The sequence below is a fragment of the Pagrus pagrus genome, assembly GCF_965226575.1.
Source record: "Pagrus pagrus genome assembly, chromosome: 17".
Classification (NCBI taxonomy): Eukaryota; Metazoa; Chordata; class Actinopteri; order Spariformes; family Sparidae; genus Pagrus; species Pagrus pagrus.
In genome coordinates this window covers 26,530,098-26,545,840 of record NC_140201.1, presented here as the reverse complement: position 1 = coordinate 26,545,840, position 15,743 = coordinate 26,530,098, and the positions used below count along the sequence as shown (strand labels likewise).

Sequence of the window (15,743 nt, the reverse complement as noted above, 5' to 3'; positions counted from 1 at the left end):
ATGCTCCCTAATGTTTTTAGCACTTCACAGAAATGTGCCTGACTGTGCTATAATCTGTGCAGCTGAACAGTGAGGGCAGTGAGTCCATGATAGGTGAGAGGACACCATAATGCCAAGCATCTCGGTGTCTATGGTTTGCATACACAAAAAGTGCAGTGTAAGACGCACTCATAAGTAAATACAGTGAAAGCAGAAAACATGATAAGAGAATAGGTCACTCTAATTAACTGCTAATTCTTTTCAGGAGTGTATAGGCTTGATAAAGGATGCTGTGTTGTACATTATGATTCCTTTACAGTGTAAATTTAATCCAAGTTTATGACGTGATTGTGTGGGGTGTGTGGTCGGCAGATCTCTTTCTGTGTGTGTGCATGCGTGTGTGCGTTCAGGAGTTGCAATTACTGGTGCCAGCAGTAGGGATGTGAGGCTGAGCACCGTTAGAGCTCCACTGGTCTTTGTTGCCACCTAGGGCTCAGTCGACGCTCTCCTCTTCTCTCTGCATCATATGACAGAGACGACGCTCTGCTCCTGCCCTTTAAAACGACGACCTCAACTCGAATGAAAAATGTGGCATTTGATTATCATATATGTATATGTTAGTGCCAGAGGGCCTGCCAGCCTATGGAAAGCAAGCGGCGGAAACAAACCCAGCCTCCTCCCCTCTCTCTCTCCCTCGCGTCCCCAGAGGAAATTGATGGAGACATCCCACAATGCCAGAGCCCATCAGCTCCTGCAAGCTTGTCGTAGGGAGAGCGTCTGCCTCGCCACTCTCCACAAAGCAAACGTCTCTAGCAGGGGCCACTGATGCATAACACAGCTCCATACCTCTGTAGTCCACAGGCAGGAGGCAGAGAAAATCACTGCCTCCCCTCTTTCCCCTATCTGGATCAGGGGCTAGAGCTGCACTTTATAACGTGCTACAAATTTTAATACGGCAAGAACAACACAGATGTCTTCTAAACAGATAATATTAAGTTTGGAGTTATGAATATGGCTAAATGTTGTTAGGATCTTAGACATGTCATCCACTACTGATGTGATGGATACAAGGCAGTTTGGTTGATTACGTATTGACTCTAATCATAAATATACAGTTCTGAATTCAACATATGTTGTTGAATATAAACCTCCTTACAGCAATTTGAGTACAATGCACTTTGTGTCTTATATGTCTGAGGTCCCCAGTTAAAAAACTAGTATGCTCTCCCCCACTGAAATGGCGTACCCTACAAGACGTTGATATGTGCAATGCCATTTGCCATTTATCTGATGGAGATAGAAAGCGTAGACGCCTGCAATTTATTCACAGTTTCACTCTATCAGTCAATTAAATACTGCTCCATGACCTGGCTACTAGCGGTGCTTTATAGGCTAACATTAGCAACCTGGGCTCCTGACCTGCCAATCTACACTGATATTAGAGGAGCAGTACCAAGTGACACAACTTTGCTGCTGGACTTTTGTTAAATTTCAGGCTTCATATGGCATCAAAGTGGGGAATGCAACATTAAAATACATCAAAATACAGGACTGTCATGCATTATTCAGCTATAATAATTTAAAGCTAGCTAGGAAGGCAGTACAGATTGTGTTATGCTTTTTATAATTAAAGGACCATTATACATTGAAACGACAGAGTTCTCATAACACTCTCTCACCAAGTGTGCCTCTGAAAAGCCTCTGTTTGGAGGGCCATGTAGCCCTAACACTTCACCCTACCCGTCTATCCCAACAAGAATCAGGACACTCTGCAGGGTGCCTAGGGACCTGAATGTGCAAAGCAGAGATGTAGGGCTAACTAGTAGTGGCAAGGGGTGTATTAGGGTTGGGTCTGAGAGTCATACAGAACAAAAAACAGTTTGGATCAGCACCTTCTCTGGTTGCAGTGTGTTTCAAATTTGAAACACATGATGGAATGGACAAACCCAGCTACCAACTCTGCAGTTCTCATCAGCTTTTTTTCTGATATAGCAGGCAGCTGTTTATAGCAAAAAATCTCTAACAAGTACAGCGTACACAACTGGCACAGATAAGCAGACAGACAAAGTCACAACTAGCTAATGAACCTAGCAGAGCATTGAGCAGCTAAAGTGCAAGATATTTTTCTCGGTAGGTTGGTGGGCACCAAAACAGAGCTCAAGGAGAGTGAATATCTGAGTAACATTAAGCAGGTGGACACAAACACAATTCCAAAGTTACTCTGTGTCTGTTGGATGTGTAACATACCCATCACACAGATTAATAAGGTGAGATAACACCATATGTTGTGTTAACAGCTTGTTCTAATGCCATACGTGGCCAATAAATCAACTTTACATCAAAAAGGTTTTGATCATCTAATTGCAGGACAGATCTTTCAGTACAGCTCATAATGCTATGACACATAAAGATGCTGGTTTACAGAGTTATAATGACTGACTTCTCTCCACTGCATCATACAGTATGCTCTCTAACAGGACTTACACCTCTCCCCAAACAACTTGTCAGATACTCCCCAGTGATTTGTGCATTTCAAATATGATTAACAGGTCGTCTTGTTCATCTCTCTGACACTTTAAATTGCATGCTGCACAGGCAATTTCTGTAGACTCACTCCATAAGCCTGACTATAAGGGCAGATAAATGAGGAGTTGGCCCTAGCAGAAGGCAATTTACAGCTGTAGTATCACTTGCAGGTCGGCATTTCACTGAAATTCAAAGAAACATGAAAACAGATGAAGATTGGGCCTTGTCCCTCCCTGCTGCTGCCCTCCTACCCATACTGGAGGAGGAGGCTCTGCAGGCAGGCAGACAGCAGGATAATACCAGCAACAGTGAAGCTGTGGAGCACTGACACCCATCTGCTTCCCTTGGGCAGAGACATGAGTGATAGGTGGCTGAGGGGTTGGAGTGGGGAGGATAAAGAGCACATGAGAAATCCTGTGAAGGTCCTGAGAGGCCAGGAGGACTGGTGTCACCCCTCTCCCCAGGGACACACACTAAATCAGTGGAGGAAGGCACATCTCTTGCTTTATGAGATAGTTAGCATGCGCTGGCCCCTCCTCCCCTCTTGTTTCCCATTTAAGAGCTGACTGGCCCTCCGATAACGGATGGCGCCACAGGTAATTGGAAAATTGGCAGGCTTGTCAGGGAGATTTGGTGGATGGCACGAATGTATACGATGGTGGGGTTCATGAGGTGTCACCCCACAGCTAGATTTATATCAGCCCTATGGACCAGCACCAGAAAGTACCCAGAGTTCAGGAAAAAGTAGCACATTTTTCTCCAGGGGAGGCTGCATATCAAGACTGCTCCAGAGGCACCGACAAAGCTCCTGTTAGTAAAGAGATGATATATGAGCCATCCTTTGCATTAACCCTAACCTTAATTTACTGTTTCTACACGTGCCTTAACAACTGCAGCAAATAGCACTGCACTTCTTCCACTCTAATTTATTTACACTGAGATCGAGGACATACACGAATTCAGCACATCTTCATCCCAGGTTATCCGACACTTTAAATTTCAATCTTGTTATAAAATTATAAGACCAACATGTATTTTTACTAAACTTCAAAATAAGATGTTGCCAAGAATATTCAGTGACTTTCTACAGAACGTCATCCACAGTTTGAACATTATGGCTCAATAGTACAGGAAAGGGGGCCAGTGGGGGCCACTGCCCCTTGCAGACAAGTTTAAATATTCCTCATAATTACTCAAACCTCATGTTGCTTCTGTAAACATAGTGGGTAGATAGTGTTGTTATGACTTCTCCTAATGACCACTAGTGTATCTCTGATTAGCTAAAATCAGTCAGTAATATCAGTCAAGTTCAGACATCAGACATCAGAGCAGGCAGTGAGCTGTCATGAGGGTGCTATGGCAACCGTGACAGTCTTTATTCATGATTACAGAAAGCAAAATCATTTCTTTGATATATTTTCAAATCAGATAAAATTGGGTTTCATTGTCACAAACATTCATACACACAGTACAATATAGTGAAATTTGATCTTTGCGTTGAGCCCATCACTGGGGAGGAGTGGGTAGCCACTGTGGGCGCCTTGGGAACAACTCCAGCCATGACAGAAGAAATATCCTCATACATACAGAGAATGAAAATCAGGACCTTCTGTGAGGCAACAGTGTTTTTGTTTTTTTTTATTTCACAAACAGTTTAACTAACTGAAGAGGATAACTCCTTATATTTCTGTTGCTCACTGAATAAATCTCAAGAATTGCACCTTTTGAAATTTCACTGTCGGAAATGTCAGGAGAAAAAACACCAGCACACTGTCCTCTTCACTTGCAATCATTAAAAAAAAATAACATTTTGTTGAGCCTTTTGACAGGTGTGCCAAAGTTTTACTCTGACTGTAAGAAATATACATTATACAAATGTACACAAGATTGAGGGTAAGGCAATAACATCAATTGTTAATCTACATAGTCCACATCTATAACATGAAAAGGTGTCTGATGAAGTGAATGGCAGGAAGAGGCAAGAGTAGTTCTTTTGGGTCATATTTTGTAGGTGTGTAAAAGCATGTCCTTCCTCCAAACACACTGCCAGTTGGTGAAACTCACTGTCCTCTCAGTGCCTCACTTAGACTGTCTAAATACTTTCTTTGTCTTCAGTAAAGAATAATGAAAAGCAAAATGTGGCCATCATTACTAGAGCACAGACTATTTTTGACCAGTGTGGCTAACGGGACACTAGAACTAGAACACAAAGAAGTGCACCATTTTCAGTGTCTGTTGGCATCGATGTTACTGACAAGTATCGATAAGATAGTATCACTGTGGGCTTAGTAGAAGGTGTTAATGGTAGTAATGTGTTTAGTCAGGCTAGCTGCATTTCTCTAGAGCTCCACCACTTTGGTCCAAACAGACATTTCTCAGTAACTACTGGATGGACTGACAATACATTTGGTATCAACAGTTATGTTCTCCTGAAGATGAATTGTCATAACTTTTCAAGAGTTATAACTTTGCATCTTGTGGCATCATGAGGTCAGAAACTTCCTTTGTCAAATACTGTTTTGACCAAATACAGTCAAAAGTTTCCATCCACTCATAAAGATCATGTACGTCACGGCAGTCTTCAGTCCCAATGATTTCTACAGCTCTCATGTTTCTGTGATGAATGAGTGGAACACAAACTACTAACACAAAAAACATTCATGAAGTTTGGTTCAATAATGAATTTATTATAGGTCTTCTGACAATGTGACCAAATCTGCTGGATCATAAATATTCTAATATTCTAATTCTAATATTTGGTTAAATGTCTCTCGGCCATCTTCCCCTCAGTTAGCTGCTTTTGATATCCATCCACAAGCTTCTGGTCGTCCTCTGGCTGAATGTTTAACCACTCCTCTTGACACAATCGGTGAAGTTCAACTAAATTAGTTGGCTTCCTGGCACAAACGTGTTTCTTCAGTACAGTCCACATGTTCTGATGGGGTTCAAGTCAGGACTTTGTAAAGCTATTCCAAAACCTCAATTCTAGCCTGATTGATCCATTCATTTACCACTTCTGATGTGTGTTTGGATCATTGGCCTGTTGGAACACCCAACTGCACCCAAGAGCCAATCTTCTGCTGATGATTTTAGGTTTTCCTGAAGAATTTGGAGGTAATCCTCCTTCTTCATTATTCCATTTACTTTCTCTAGAGCAGCAGATCCACTGGCAGCAAAACAGCCCCACAGCATAATACAACCAGCTAGGGATGCACCGATCCACATTATTTCACTTCCGATCCGATCCCAATAACTGAATTTGGATATCTGCCAATACCGATACTATTCCTATACCAGAGCTCTGTTTGCTTTAATATTATTATTATCATTATTGTTGATTTTATATGAGGCTGAAATAAACTCCTCTCTACAGGCAAGTATGATATGTATGTATGTATGTATGCATGTATGTCCCAATAGGCAACTTGAGGTAAGTGTAAGGTCAGAAGAGGAAGTCAGAAAAACAGGAAATCCTGTTAACAGGAAAAATCCCATCCTGAAAACAAATATGTAAGGGTTTCAAATTGATTGTCAATATTTATTAAATTCCAAAAAAAAAAAAAAAACCTGTCATATTAATACAAGTACTTGGTACAAATCAAGTAGACACTACTAAAATACAAAGGGCTGCGTCATCTGATCAGCACAAATTAAGTACACTGGCTCTTGTAGCATCAACAAATCGAGGTTTTCAAATGTCAAATATTTGAAATAAAAGAAAAGTGCAATAAGTGTAAACATCTTACACACACACTATCAATAAAACAGTGTGCATCTGAACAGCACAAATCAAGTACAGAAGGAGGTTTGGCGCTGAAGGTGACCTGGATTAAGCTTAACGCCAGAGTCTGTGTAACTATTCTTCAATAGAAAACAATAAGTGTTCATTCATGCTGCGAAATCCCGCGTTTTCCACCACTGATAACGGTTGGTCATTGAGTACGATGAAGTTGAGCAACTTCTCGGTAATCCCTTTAGCTTTCACGTTGTCGGCTGGGAGTTTACCTTGCTTTTGGAATGACTCCAGAAGTGATTCCTGGTGCTTTTTTAAATGTTTAATTGCGTTAGTGGTGTTGTACGTCGCGAGGGAGCTTCCGCCTCTCTGAATAACGGCTTTGCAAACATTGCATTTTGCTGTCTTGCTTTGCGGTGTTTCCAGTGTAAAATATTTCCACACAGCGGACATGTTGGCTAGCCACAGTGCTGCTCAATGCTAGCCAGCTAGCAGACTAGCCGGCAGGAATCACTTGTGGAGTCATTTCAGCAGACAACATTAAAGCACAGACATGGCTCATAGATCGGGAATCTCCGCAGGTTGGATCGGAAATTTCCAACCCGTGAATTACGTTGGTATTGGACCCGATACCGATACTGGATCGGATTGGCCCCATCTCTACAACCAGCACCATGCTGGACAGTAGGTTTGGTGTTGTTGGGTTAAAGGCCTCACCTTCTCTCCTCCAAACATATTGCTGCTCATTGTGGCCAAACAACTCAGTTTTTGTTTCATGTGACCAGAGTTTTCCTCCAGAAGGTTTTTTCTTTGTCCATGTGATCAGCAGCAAACTTCAGTCGAGCTTTAAGGTGCTGCGTCTGGAGCAAGGGCTTCTTTCTAACACGGCAGCCTTTCAGCTCAGATTGATGTAAATCACACCTGACTGTGGACACTGACACCTGTCTTCCAGCAGCTTCTGATTCATTGCAGACTTTCTTTTTGGTGGTTTTTGGTTGACTCTTGACCATCCTGACCAGTTTTCTGTCAGCAGCAGGTGATAGTTTGTGTTTTCTTCCTGATCGTGTCAGTGACACAACTGTGCCATGCACTTTATACTTACAGTTGTTTGTACAGTTGATCTTGGGACCTGTAACTGCTTTGAAATGACTCCAAGTGACTTTCCTGACTTGTTCAAATCAATAATGAGCTCTTTCAGATCAATGCTGAGCTCCTTAGACTTTCCAATTGTAGTGTTTGTGGCTGAGTCTAATGGGTGTATCAAACAAGTCCTATTAAAATGGGCCCAGAGAAGTCACCAGCTGTTATCAATCAGAATCACTCAGAAGAAGTTAAGAGGCTACAAAGAACATTTGATTCACACAACTTTCTATAATCACCAACATTGGTCATTCAATTTGATTAGATTTGGTCACATTTTTAGAAGACCTATAATAAATTCATTATTGAACCAAACTTCATAAAAACATATAAACTCGCTCAACAGCTTTAATAAAATGAACAAAATACAACCTAAAGAATCTTTAGACCAAATGTTTGGGAAATTGTAGTTTTAAAGATGAGTAAGTTTTTGTTTTAATATATACATATATGCATATATGCATATATGTATGTATGTATGTATATATATGACCAGTGATGTACTTTTTCTGCCCAAGAATTGTTAAGTGAATCTGCAGATAATATTCTACTAAAAGATCCAAGCTTGTCAGGACAGGCTGGAGTAATAAAAAAACAGGTTCCTTGGGGATTTTTGTTTTTTTGGAGCAACATTCACAAAGCACATTTGTTTTTTGGAAGTATTTTTGAAGTACCAACATTTTAATGTAGTCATGGACCAGATTGTGCCAGGATAAGTATATCAGACGACGTTCAGAATATATTAAAACATAACATATTTACATTGATGTGAGTCCACAGCAGTAGACATGCCTCACTGACAGAGAATAAGAAGCTAGTTCATGTCTGCTCTCAGCTAGCTGGAGGAATGTGGTGTTATTGGCTGCAGATCCTAACCGTGATCACACATTCTGGTGTGTAGATGTGTTCATTAACCTCTGGAGGGGCGATAATTGTATCTGTCAAAGTCGTTTAATCACCACTGCAGCTCTCACCACTGTCACTTTCACTTTGTCCGCTTTACTAAATCAGCTGGCTCCCTGGTTGGCCCACTATGACTCCTGCTCTCTGTATGTCACCTTCTTTTTGTTGGCTTTGAGACTTGCATATACATTTCATGAAATTTAATCAAAGGGAAAGCATCATAATAGTGTGGCCCAACAGTTTTAAAGTAACACCAATTAAATCAAACGATACAGTACATTAAACATCTATACATACAAATTAACAGGAAGTGAACAAAGAAACATAACGTGATATGGAGTGACATTAAATGGCATCCAGTAACCAGCACCAGCAGACTTGCAGTCACAGCCTCCGTCAGCTCCACCTTACACTTTGACACATGTGACTGTCTAACATCACAACACTTGGAAGGCCACATAAAGAGCTGAAGTCATGTTAGCTGGCTTTTGTAACCCAGTAGGTTTTCTCTCTGTCAACTGTTTGCTTTTTTCTGAAAAGCTTAAATATGTTTCTCCATGAGGCTTCATGAAAGAGTCAAGACTCAGGAAATGTTTTGTTGAATGCTAACAAACTGTCATTTCACCACGGCTAAAATAATGAGCTGTTAGAATTTTACAATCCTATTGTTGTAGATACCCATTTAGCTTAGAATGCTTCTTGAAAACCAGGGCTATATGTTAAGCTTTTCACAAACGTTGACGTTGAGATGGTAGTGAAAAAGAAGCTAGCTAGGAGAGGGTTATCTAGATAGTTACAAGAAGTTCTATTGAAAATGAACTACTTTGCATTTATACAACTTGACCTTGCATTCTGAAACATTACCCTCAGTAACCATCGAGGCAAATAATTTGCCTCATGCCTTCATTTAATCCAGGTTAACTTTGCAGTGCAGTGTTTGGCATGGATGATTATTTCTGTTGCACAAAGAGCTTGTGGTGTTAAACAGAGCTTGTGGTGTTAAACAGGCCCTGAGAACTAAATTATTCAGAAATTATTAAATAGCATAAACTCCTACTTTATAACGTTTTGGCGTAATTGGTGATCCCATTGTTGCGGCCTCTCTTCTGCTGAGCTCCTTCACATACACACACACAGAGCAAGTCAGTGAACAGCGGCGCAGAGTGGTGGCGGTGGACACAATGAAGTGAACTAGGTGATGATTACTGACGTTTCCTCAAGTTGACAGCAACAGTGCTCGTTACTGTAAGTGCAATAAAACTGTCAGGAGTAAAATGCTAATAATTTATAAATACACCTTTTCAACAAGCATACGTAAACATGTAGATAGCAATCTGCTGTGTCAGCAGTCTCTCATCCACCATTGCTGTTTTATACAAGCACAGCATGCTAGCTCGGCTAATAGTGAAATGGTATAAAACAACGTAGCAATGCACTTAATCGAAAGCTGGTGTGTAGTAACTGCTTAGCTTGGTTTGTACCAGTTTTTTAAAATGTTTCAATCTCATGTAAACTTTGCTTGTGGTTGAGAGAAACAAGCCCCTCCTGCCTCTACCAGCAGTACCTGTAGGCTGTGAATCACCTGAGCTGAAGGAGGTGGACTGATACTGCTGTCTGTCTTCTTCATTCTTTAAACATCACTCAGTATTTTGATGTCAGGAATATTATTTTATTGACATTTTAGGTCCGTTCCTACTGAGATATTATTGAGATTATAGTTATTTTGCTGTTGTAAATATTACTGTTGCTGCTCTGGTAACTATATAGTTATATTGAAAACATTGCAGTGAAAGATATTCCGATTCAAGGCATTAAACTGTTGATTTTCTAAAAAGGAAACCAATTGTTTGCTCATTTGTCTTACTTCCTCTTTAGTATTTTATTATTGCTCTTAAATAAAGCAAAAGTAATTTAATAAAAACAAATTGCAGAGCTACTATGAGGCAAGATTTCTTATCCGAGTACTTGAGAAATAATCGGTAGAATGTGACATACGTGCGTTTGTGACAGAACACAACATTTCTGTCTCCTTCATGAAAGTCAGTTGTGCTATGTGCCCACATACTCCCCGTCCTCCTTACCTTCTGTGTCACTACATAGAGAACGCCATATTTCTTATGTTGGGACTGACAGCTGATGTAAAATTTGAGTTGAGGTGTGTCCATTGTGAATGTAATTCCTGAGGATAGTAGCCGTGTCAGCAACACTGCATCCATATATAAATGCAGTCTGTAATACAAAAGGATACGTTGAAAAGGTAGTTACAGTTGTAACACCTTGGCTATGCGATAAGGGTCAGTATACTTTTGTTTTCTTCACTGCTTTAAAGGTTCCTTCTGTCTTGTGACGGTATGCTGTGTCATGTGTTTGCAGGAGGAAGAAGAGCAGCAGGTGGAGGAAGATGACTCTGTTAAAGACGAAACAGCAGAGCAGGAGATTCCAAACTGAACCTGACGATTGGACACAAACACACAACTGCTCTACGGCTTCACCTCCAGTCTTAGCATTTCTGTTCAGACTATAGCATACATAACTTTCTACCAGCCTCCCAAAGTTTCTAGACAGCCAGCAGTTAGCTTCTACGCCAAACAGTTTAGCAACCAGAGGTGTATTTTAGAAAACGCAATTTAAATGCTGATATCTCTTCAAGGGTAGAGTTTGTACTTTTTATGGACAGGGCTGGACAGACAGATTTCAGACAGATGTTCATGAAGCAGCACATCAAAGCATTCAGACACAGCGGCACAAACCACTGTGCTTCCTCTACAGCAGAGATCCTGTCTGACTGCTAACACCCAGCCACCTGATGAATTTATGACACTTTCCATGTAATCTATTTTCATACACTAATGATCATCAGACAGTGTCCACACAGAGTATCCTCAGTGTCCTGTTTACAAGACGAAGCTAGCAGAGTGGGTGTGAGTCCACTTCTTCTTCCCCACCGGGCACGCTCACACCCGTTTGATGTCAGCTGTGAAGTGCTTTCCACCATCTTTGAGTGCATTTCACTTGACATTCGACTGGAGGATTTTATTTTTATATCTCACGCATATCTACTTACTTCGACCTATTTTCTCACTTACTTATTCACACTTTGCATCTTTGATTTACAGTATCTCTAAGTGCTACATACCAATCAATAGTGTCCTCTGATTTGTAATAAAAATCTTCCATGTTGTGGCTACTTGTAGATTCTATTTACATACTTTGTAAAGTAGAATTACTGTAGTTTTTTTTTTTTCTCATTATTTTTCTAAGCCAGATGGTTCTATGACCTGCTAGTACTGTGTGGTCCACACTGGATCTCTAAGCTCCCTGGGAATCATCACTCACTTGTCAGTTAAGTTTAGCAAATTAAAATTAATTGAAGGCACAGAGGCTGCCAGTATTTATAGTCTAACTATCAAAAAACAGCTTTCACATGTAAGTTGATACTAAATATGACTGACTTTACTGCAAATTAGAAATAATGTAAAGTTGATTTGAAATAATGGTTACATTAATATCATGTGACCGTTATCAGAGAGCTAACAGATCACTAGATTGGACCAGAGACTACTGTCAGGCCAAAGCACATCAGACTTTCACAACAAATCTGGAATTTTCCCTTCAAGTGCCAATAAATCTGAACTGCAAAAAATGTTTGCCTCTCTGTCAATGATAGTCAGTGCACATTAAATGTATGAAATCTCTTGATCAGAGTGGTTCTTGGCCTGTTTGGTGTCTAACTGACTGTAGTGACACATTAACAGTAATTAATTGTTATTTTAAGCCACAAAGATTTGATTTATGTATTTTATATAAACACCATTAATAAATGTATGCTTGTGAATGCTTTGAATCCTGTCCAGAAATGTATGATTGTGATTTTTTAGCCCCGACTTCAGTAATCATTACAGCCCCGGTAACCTGCTGTTTTTCAGTGAACTTGCTGGTCCTCCTACAATAAAGGCAAAAGTAAGATACATTTTACGAGACCAATTTCCAATTTCAGCATGTAGGTTGCAAGCCCCCAGGAAGCATGCTGAGCTTTGAAGCCAACTTTTGTAGCGGCCAAACTGTGTAATTACATCATCACGGGATGCGCTGCAGCCCAAAAAGACTCTTTTCCATAAGCGAAGGTGGTGACAGCAGGGTCTGTAAAACGGTGGATACATTTTTATGAGCGTCACAACCCCCGCAAAATGCATAAGTTAAGCCATTCAGTCTAACTAGTATCATGCTAGTGCTTGCCAGCCACAAGGCCACCCACCAAGCCTGCTGTCAAACTGTCAGTTTGAAAGCTAGCTAGCAAACACAATTTTTTTAAAGGGATAGTCCAGGAGTTTTGACGTTGTCAGTGTATTACCTGCAGTAATGACCATCAGCTCTCCGCTTCTATGGAGAAGTAGCGAGTAGCGCCGGCAGCAAGCAGAGCATTGTGCTTAACTGGACCAGCAGCAAGACGTATTTTAGCCACCTAAAACAAGTCACGTAAAGCGCCCAAAATGTTCAGAACATAGCGTACACTTAGACTGATATATATATATATTTTAGGAGGGACTTAAATACGTCTTGCTGCTGGTCCAGTTCACAGCACAACAAAGCTCTGCTTCCTGCCGGTGCTACTCGCTGTCATCTACTGCAGGAATACACTGACTAGGGATAAGTACCTCATACAACCCCACATCAAAAGACTCAAACATCACTTTTTGTGGAACAGTTTAGACCCTGGGTGGAAACAGGTAGACCAGTATAATATCTCTTGTATTTTGAAACTCTAGCGCTCCATTGTTTCAAAGTTCAGCACTGCTAAGATGGTTTGCAGATAGATACAATCAGAATTCAAAAAGAAGCTCTGCATGAAAGTCAGTTGATTATGGTTCTAATTTTTACTGCTCTGACTGGGCTTTAAAGGTGCACTCCACTGATTTGACACATAAAGATGTAGTTACTCGTCATGTTCAGCACTACTCTGCCTGTGAAAACAGTCGTTTAATGTCTTCTGTTTTTCATATGAAGCAAGAAACAGTCATGGGAGAAAAAGGTTATATTTTCCATTTTCCCATGATACAAAGTAAAATTGTGTTCCCTTGAGATCACAAGTTATTGATGCCATTGTCACAAAATAACTAATGTTGTTTTCCTAAGATAATAGGATAATTTTCTTGAGATCTCAAAAAAAAAAAGACTTTGTTTATGTCGTTGCCATGGAACAACAAATACTGTTCTTCTGAAATAAGGAGATAATTTACCATGAGAAAACAACTTCTTAAGAGTCATAAGAGTGGACCATGACGTACACACTGCTCTGGGGGGTGGGTTTGGAATGACATGAGCTTTGTATGAACTTTTGCTATTTAATTTGTTTTACCTGATTTGATATGAGGGTATTTACATTATAACTACTGCCAGGGATAGGTGTAACCATAGTATTATTATGTAATTCTTGTTTCAAGGACTTTTTAGAGGGATACACTTTTGAGAAGTAGCTGGCTAAAGTGTAAAGGTATATCAGTGTAAGCAGCTTAAAATGCTTTGATTGTTCATTCTGTGTACAAACCCCTAATTTCCTAATAAAAAGAAGAATTTAACAACTACTATATATATATATATATATATATAGTGGTGGCCAAAATTATTAGAACACCTAACAGATCTGAAAATATTGACCATTTTTTGCCTCCAAAGCATGATTTCAATATCAATATCAATGTCAATATATTTCCTGAGAACTTTAACACAAATGTTATCTCATGCCTTCTGCAACTCAAGCCAAAGGCTTTCCTTTGAATATACCATAGAGATGTCCAGTTTATTTTCCAACTCACCCCAAATTTGCTCGATGGGGTTGAGGTCCGGACTTTGAGGGGGCCAGTCCATCATTTTTTGGTACTGCGTGCCTGACCAGAATGTTATGGTATACTTTCTTATCCATGATGCCATCAAAGTCACCTGTTCCTGAGGCTGAAATGGCACCCCACACCATAATACTACCCGCTCCAACTGTTGGCAAGAGACACTCATTTTTATATCTCTCCCCCTCCCTGCATCGAACATACACTCTTCGCTTGTTGCCAAACTGTTCAAACTTTATTCCAATCTTCCTTGTCCATTTCTTGTGTTCTTTTGCAAATTTCAGGCGTTTCACTCTATTTTTCTCTTCCAGTAATGGTTTCTTTGCTGCTATTCTGCCAAGTCCTTCTTCTCCCAGTTTCTGACGCACAGTTCTTGAAGACGCTGTTGCACCATTAGTCATTGTGGTGTTGATCTCGACACGCAGTTCTCGTGAGGTCTTTCTCCGGTCCTGAGAATTTTGAGATGCTTCACTTGTCTGTCTGAAAGTTTCTTTTTTCTACCTCTCCCCTTTTGGTTCTGGTGTGAATCGGTGGCATCATGGCGGTCTAAAGTGTACTTTACAGTGCTTGGACTGCATCTCAAGTCCATGGCTATGCGGAAATGACTCCAGCCAGCATCAAAAAGGGCCTTTATTCAAACCTGTTGCTCACTCGTTAGCTCCTTCTTCACCTTAGCCATGTTCAAAGAGCAACATGTGCTTCAAGACTACTTCTAGAGGCTTTGAATTTATACCAGTTGGTGGTGTGGCCTCAGTGACAAATACCCTGATGTTACCCATAACTTAATGAGCAGGATAGGCCTTTTACATTCAAAAGAATCACACAGCTGTGTCCTAAGACTCTTGCATCACCATCAATTTAACCATGACCATGCCTGATAATGATTACACAAGTAATTTGGCTTCTTCTGTGAAGGAACATGATTGTGTGACATTGACAGTGAAATAGGCCTAGCTTGTTTTTTGAAAAATGAACAACTTAAATAAGTGTTCTAATAATATTGGCCACCATTGTATATAAATATATACATACATATATATACACATATATATATATATATATATATATATATAGAGAGAGAGAGAGAGAGAGAGAGAGTTTGCTGAATGGTATTAATCCTCAACCCAACAGGAGTGTCAAAGATGTCCATGTTAAGCATAGTATGAAAACATGTTTTAAGATGCAAAGAAAATCATGAAAATAAGAGATTCAGAGATGATGCCACGTTATTTAAAGTAGTTTGTTGCTATGTAAACAGCTCTGTATAAGAAATGATATAAAGTCAGACAGTGCTGGATAATGTGATGTGATTATTCAGTCTCACAATGTTTCATGGGGCCAAAGAGTTTCTCTCTTAATGCTGAGGATTAAACACTTGAAATGTCCCATTCACACAGACCACACAGTACTGTACAGGTCCATGCTGAGCAGGGAGGGAGGAATATGTGTGTGTGAGAGGGGGTCCTGCATATTTTTACACGCCCCCCCACACTGTCCTCCCTTCCAGTGTGTTTCTCAGATCTTCATATTCCATCAGCAGTCAGATCCAGGACATCAACGCACTAGCATTCTGACATTAAGGCATCGAGGGGTGTAATTCCAATTTGTTTCAAAGGAACTAT

At 40.3% G+C, this 15,743-nt stretch overlaps 1 protein-coding gene across 2 annotated transcripts in view; it reads left to right on the top strand.

Moving 5' to 3' along the window:
- The window catches only part of phf14 (PHD finger protein 14), a 112,591-nt gene extending 100,461 nt beyond the window's left edge, over positions 1-12,130 (top strand). For both annotated transcript variants that reach the window (XM_084378999.1, XM_084378998.1), the window contains exon 18: positions 10,655-12,130. In XM_084378999.1, the coding sequence (XP_084235125.1) occupies positions 10,655-10,729 (75 nt within the window). In that variant the 3' untranslated portion in view covers positions 10,730-12,130. The remainder of the gene's footprint in view (positions 1-10,654) is intronic.
- Positions 12,131-15,743: the final 3,613 nt, after the last annotated feature.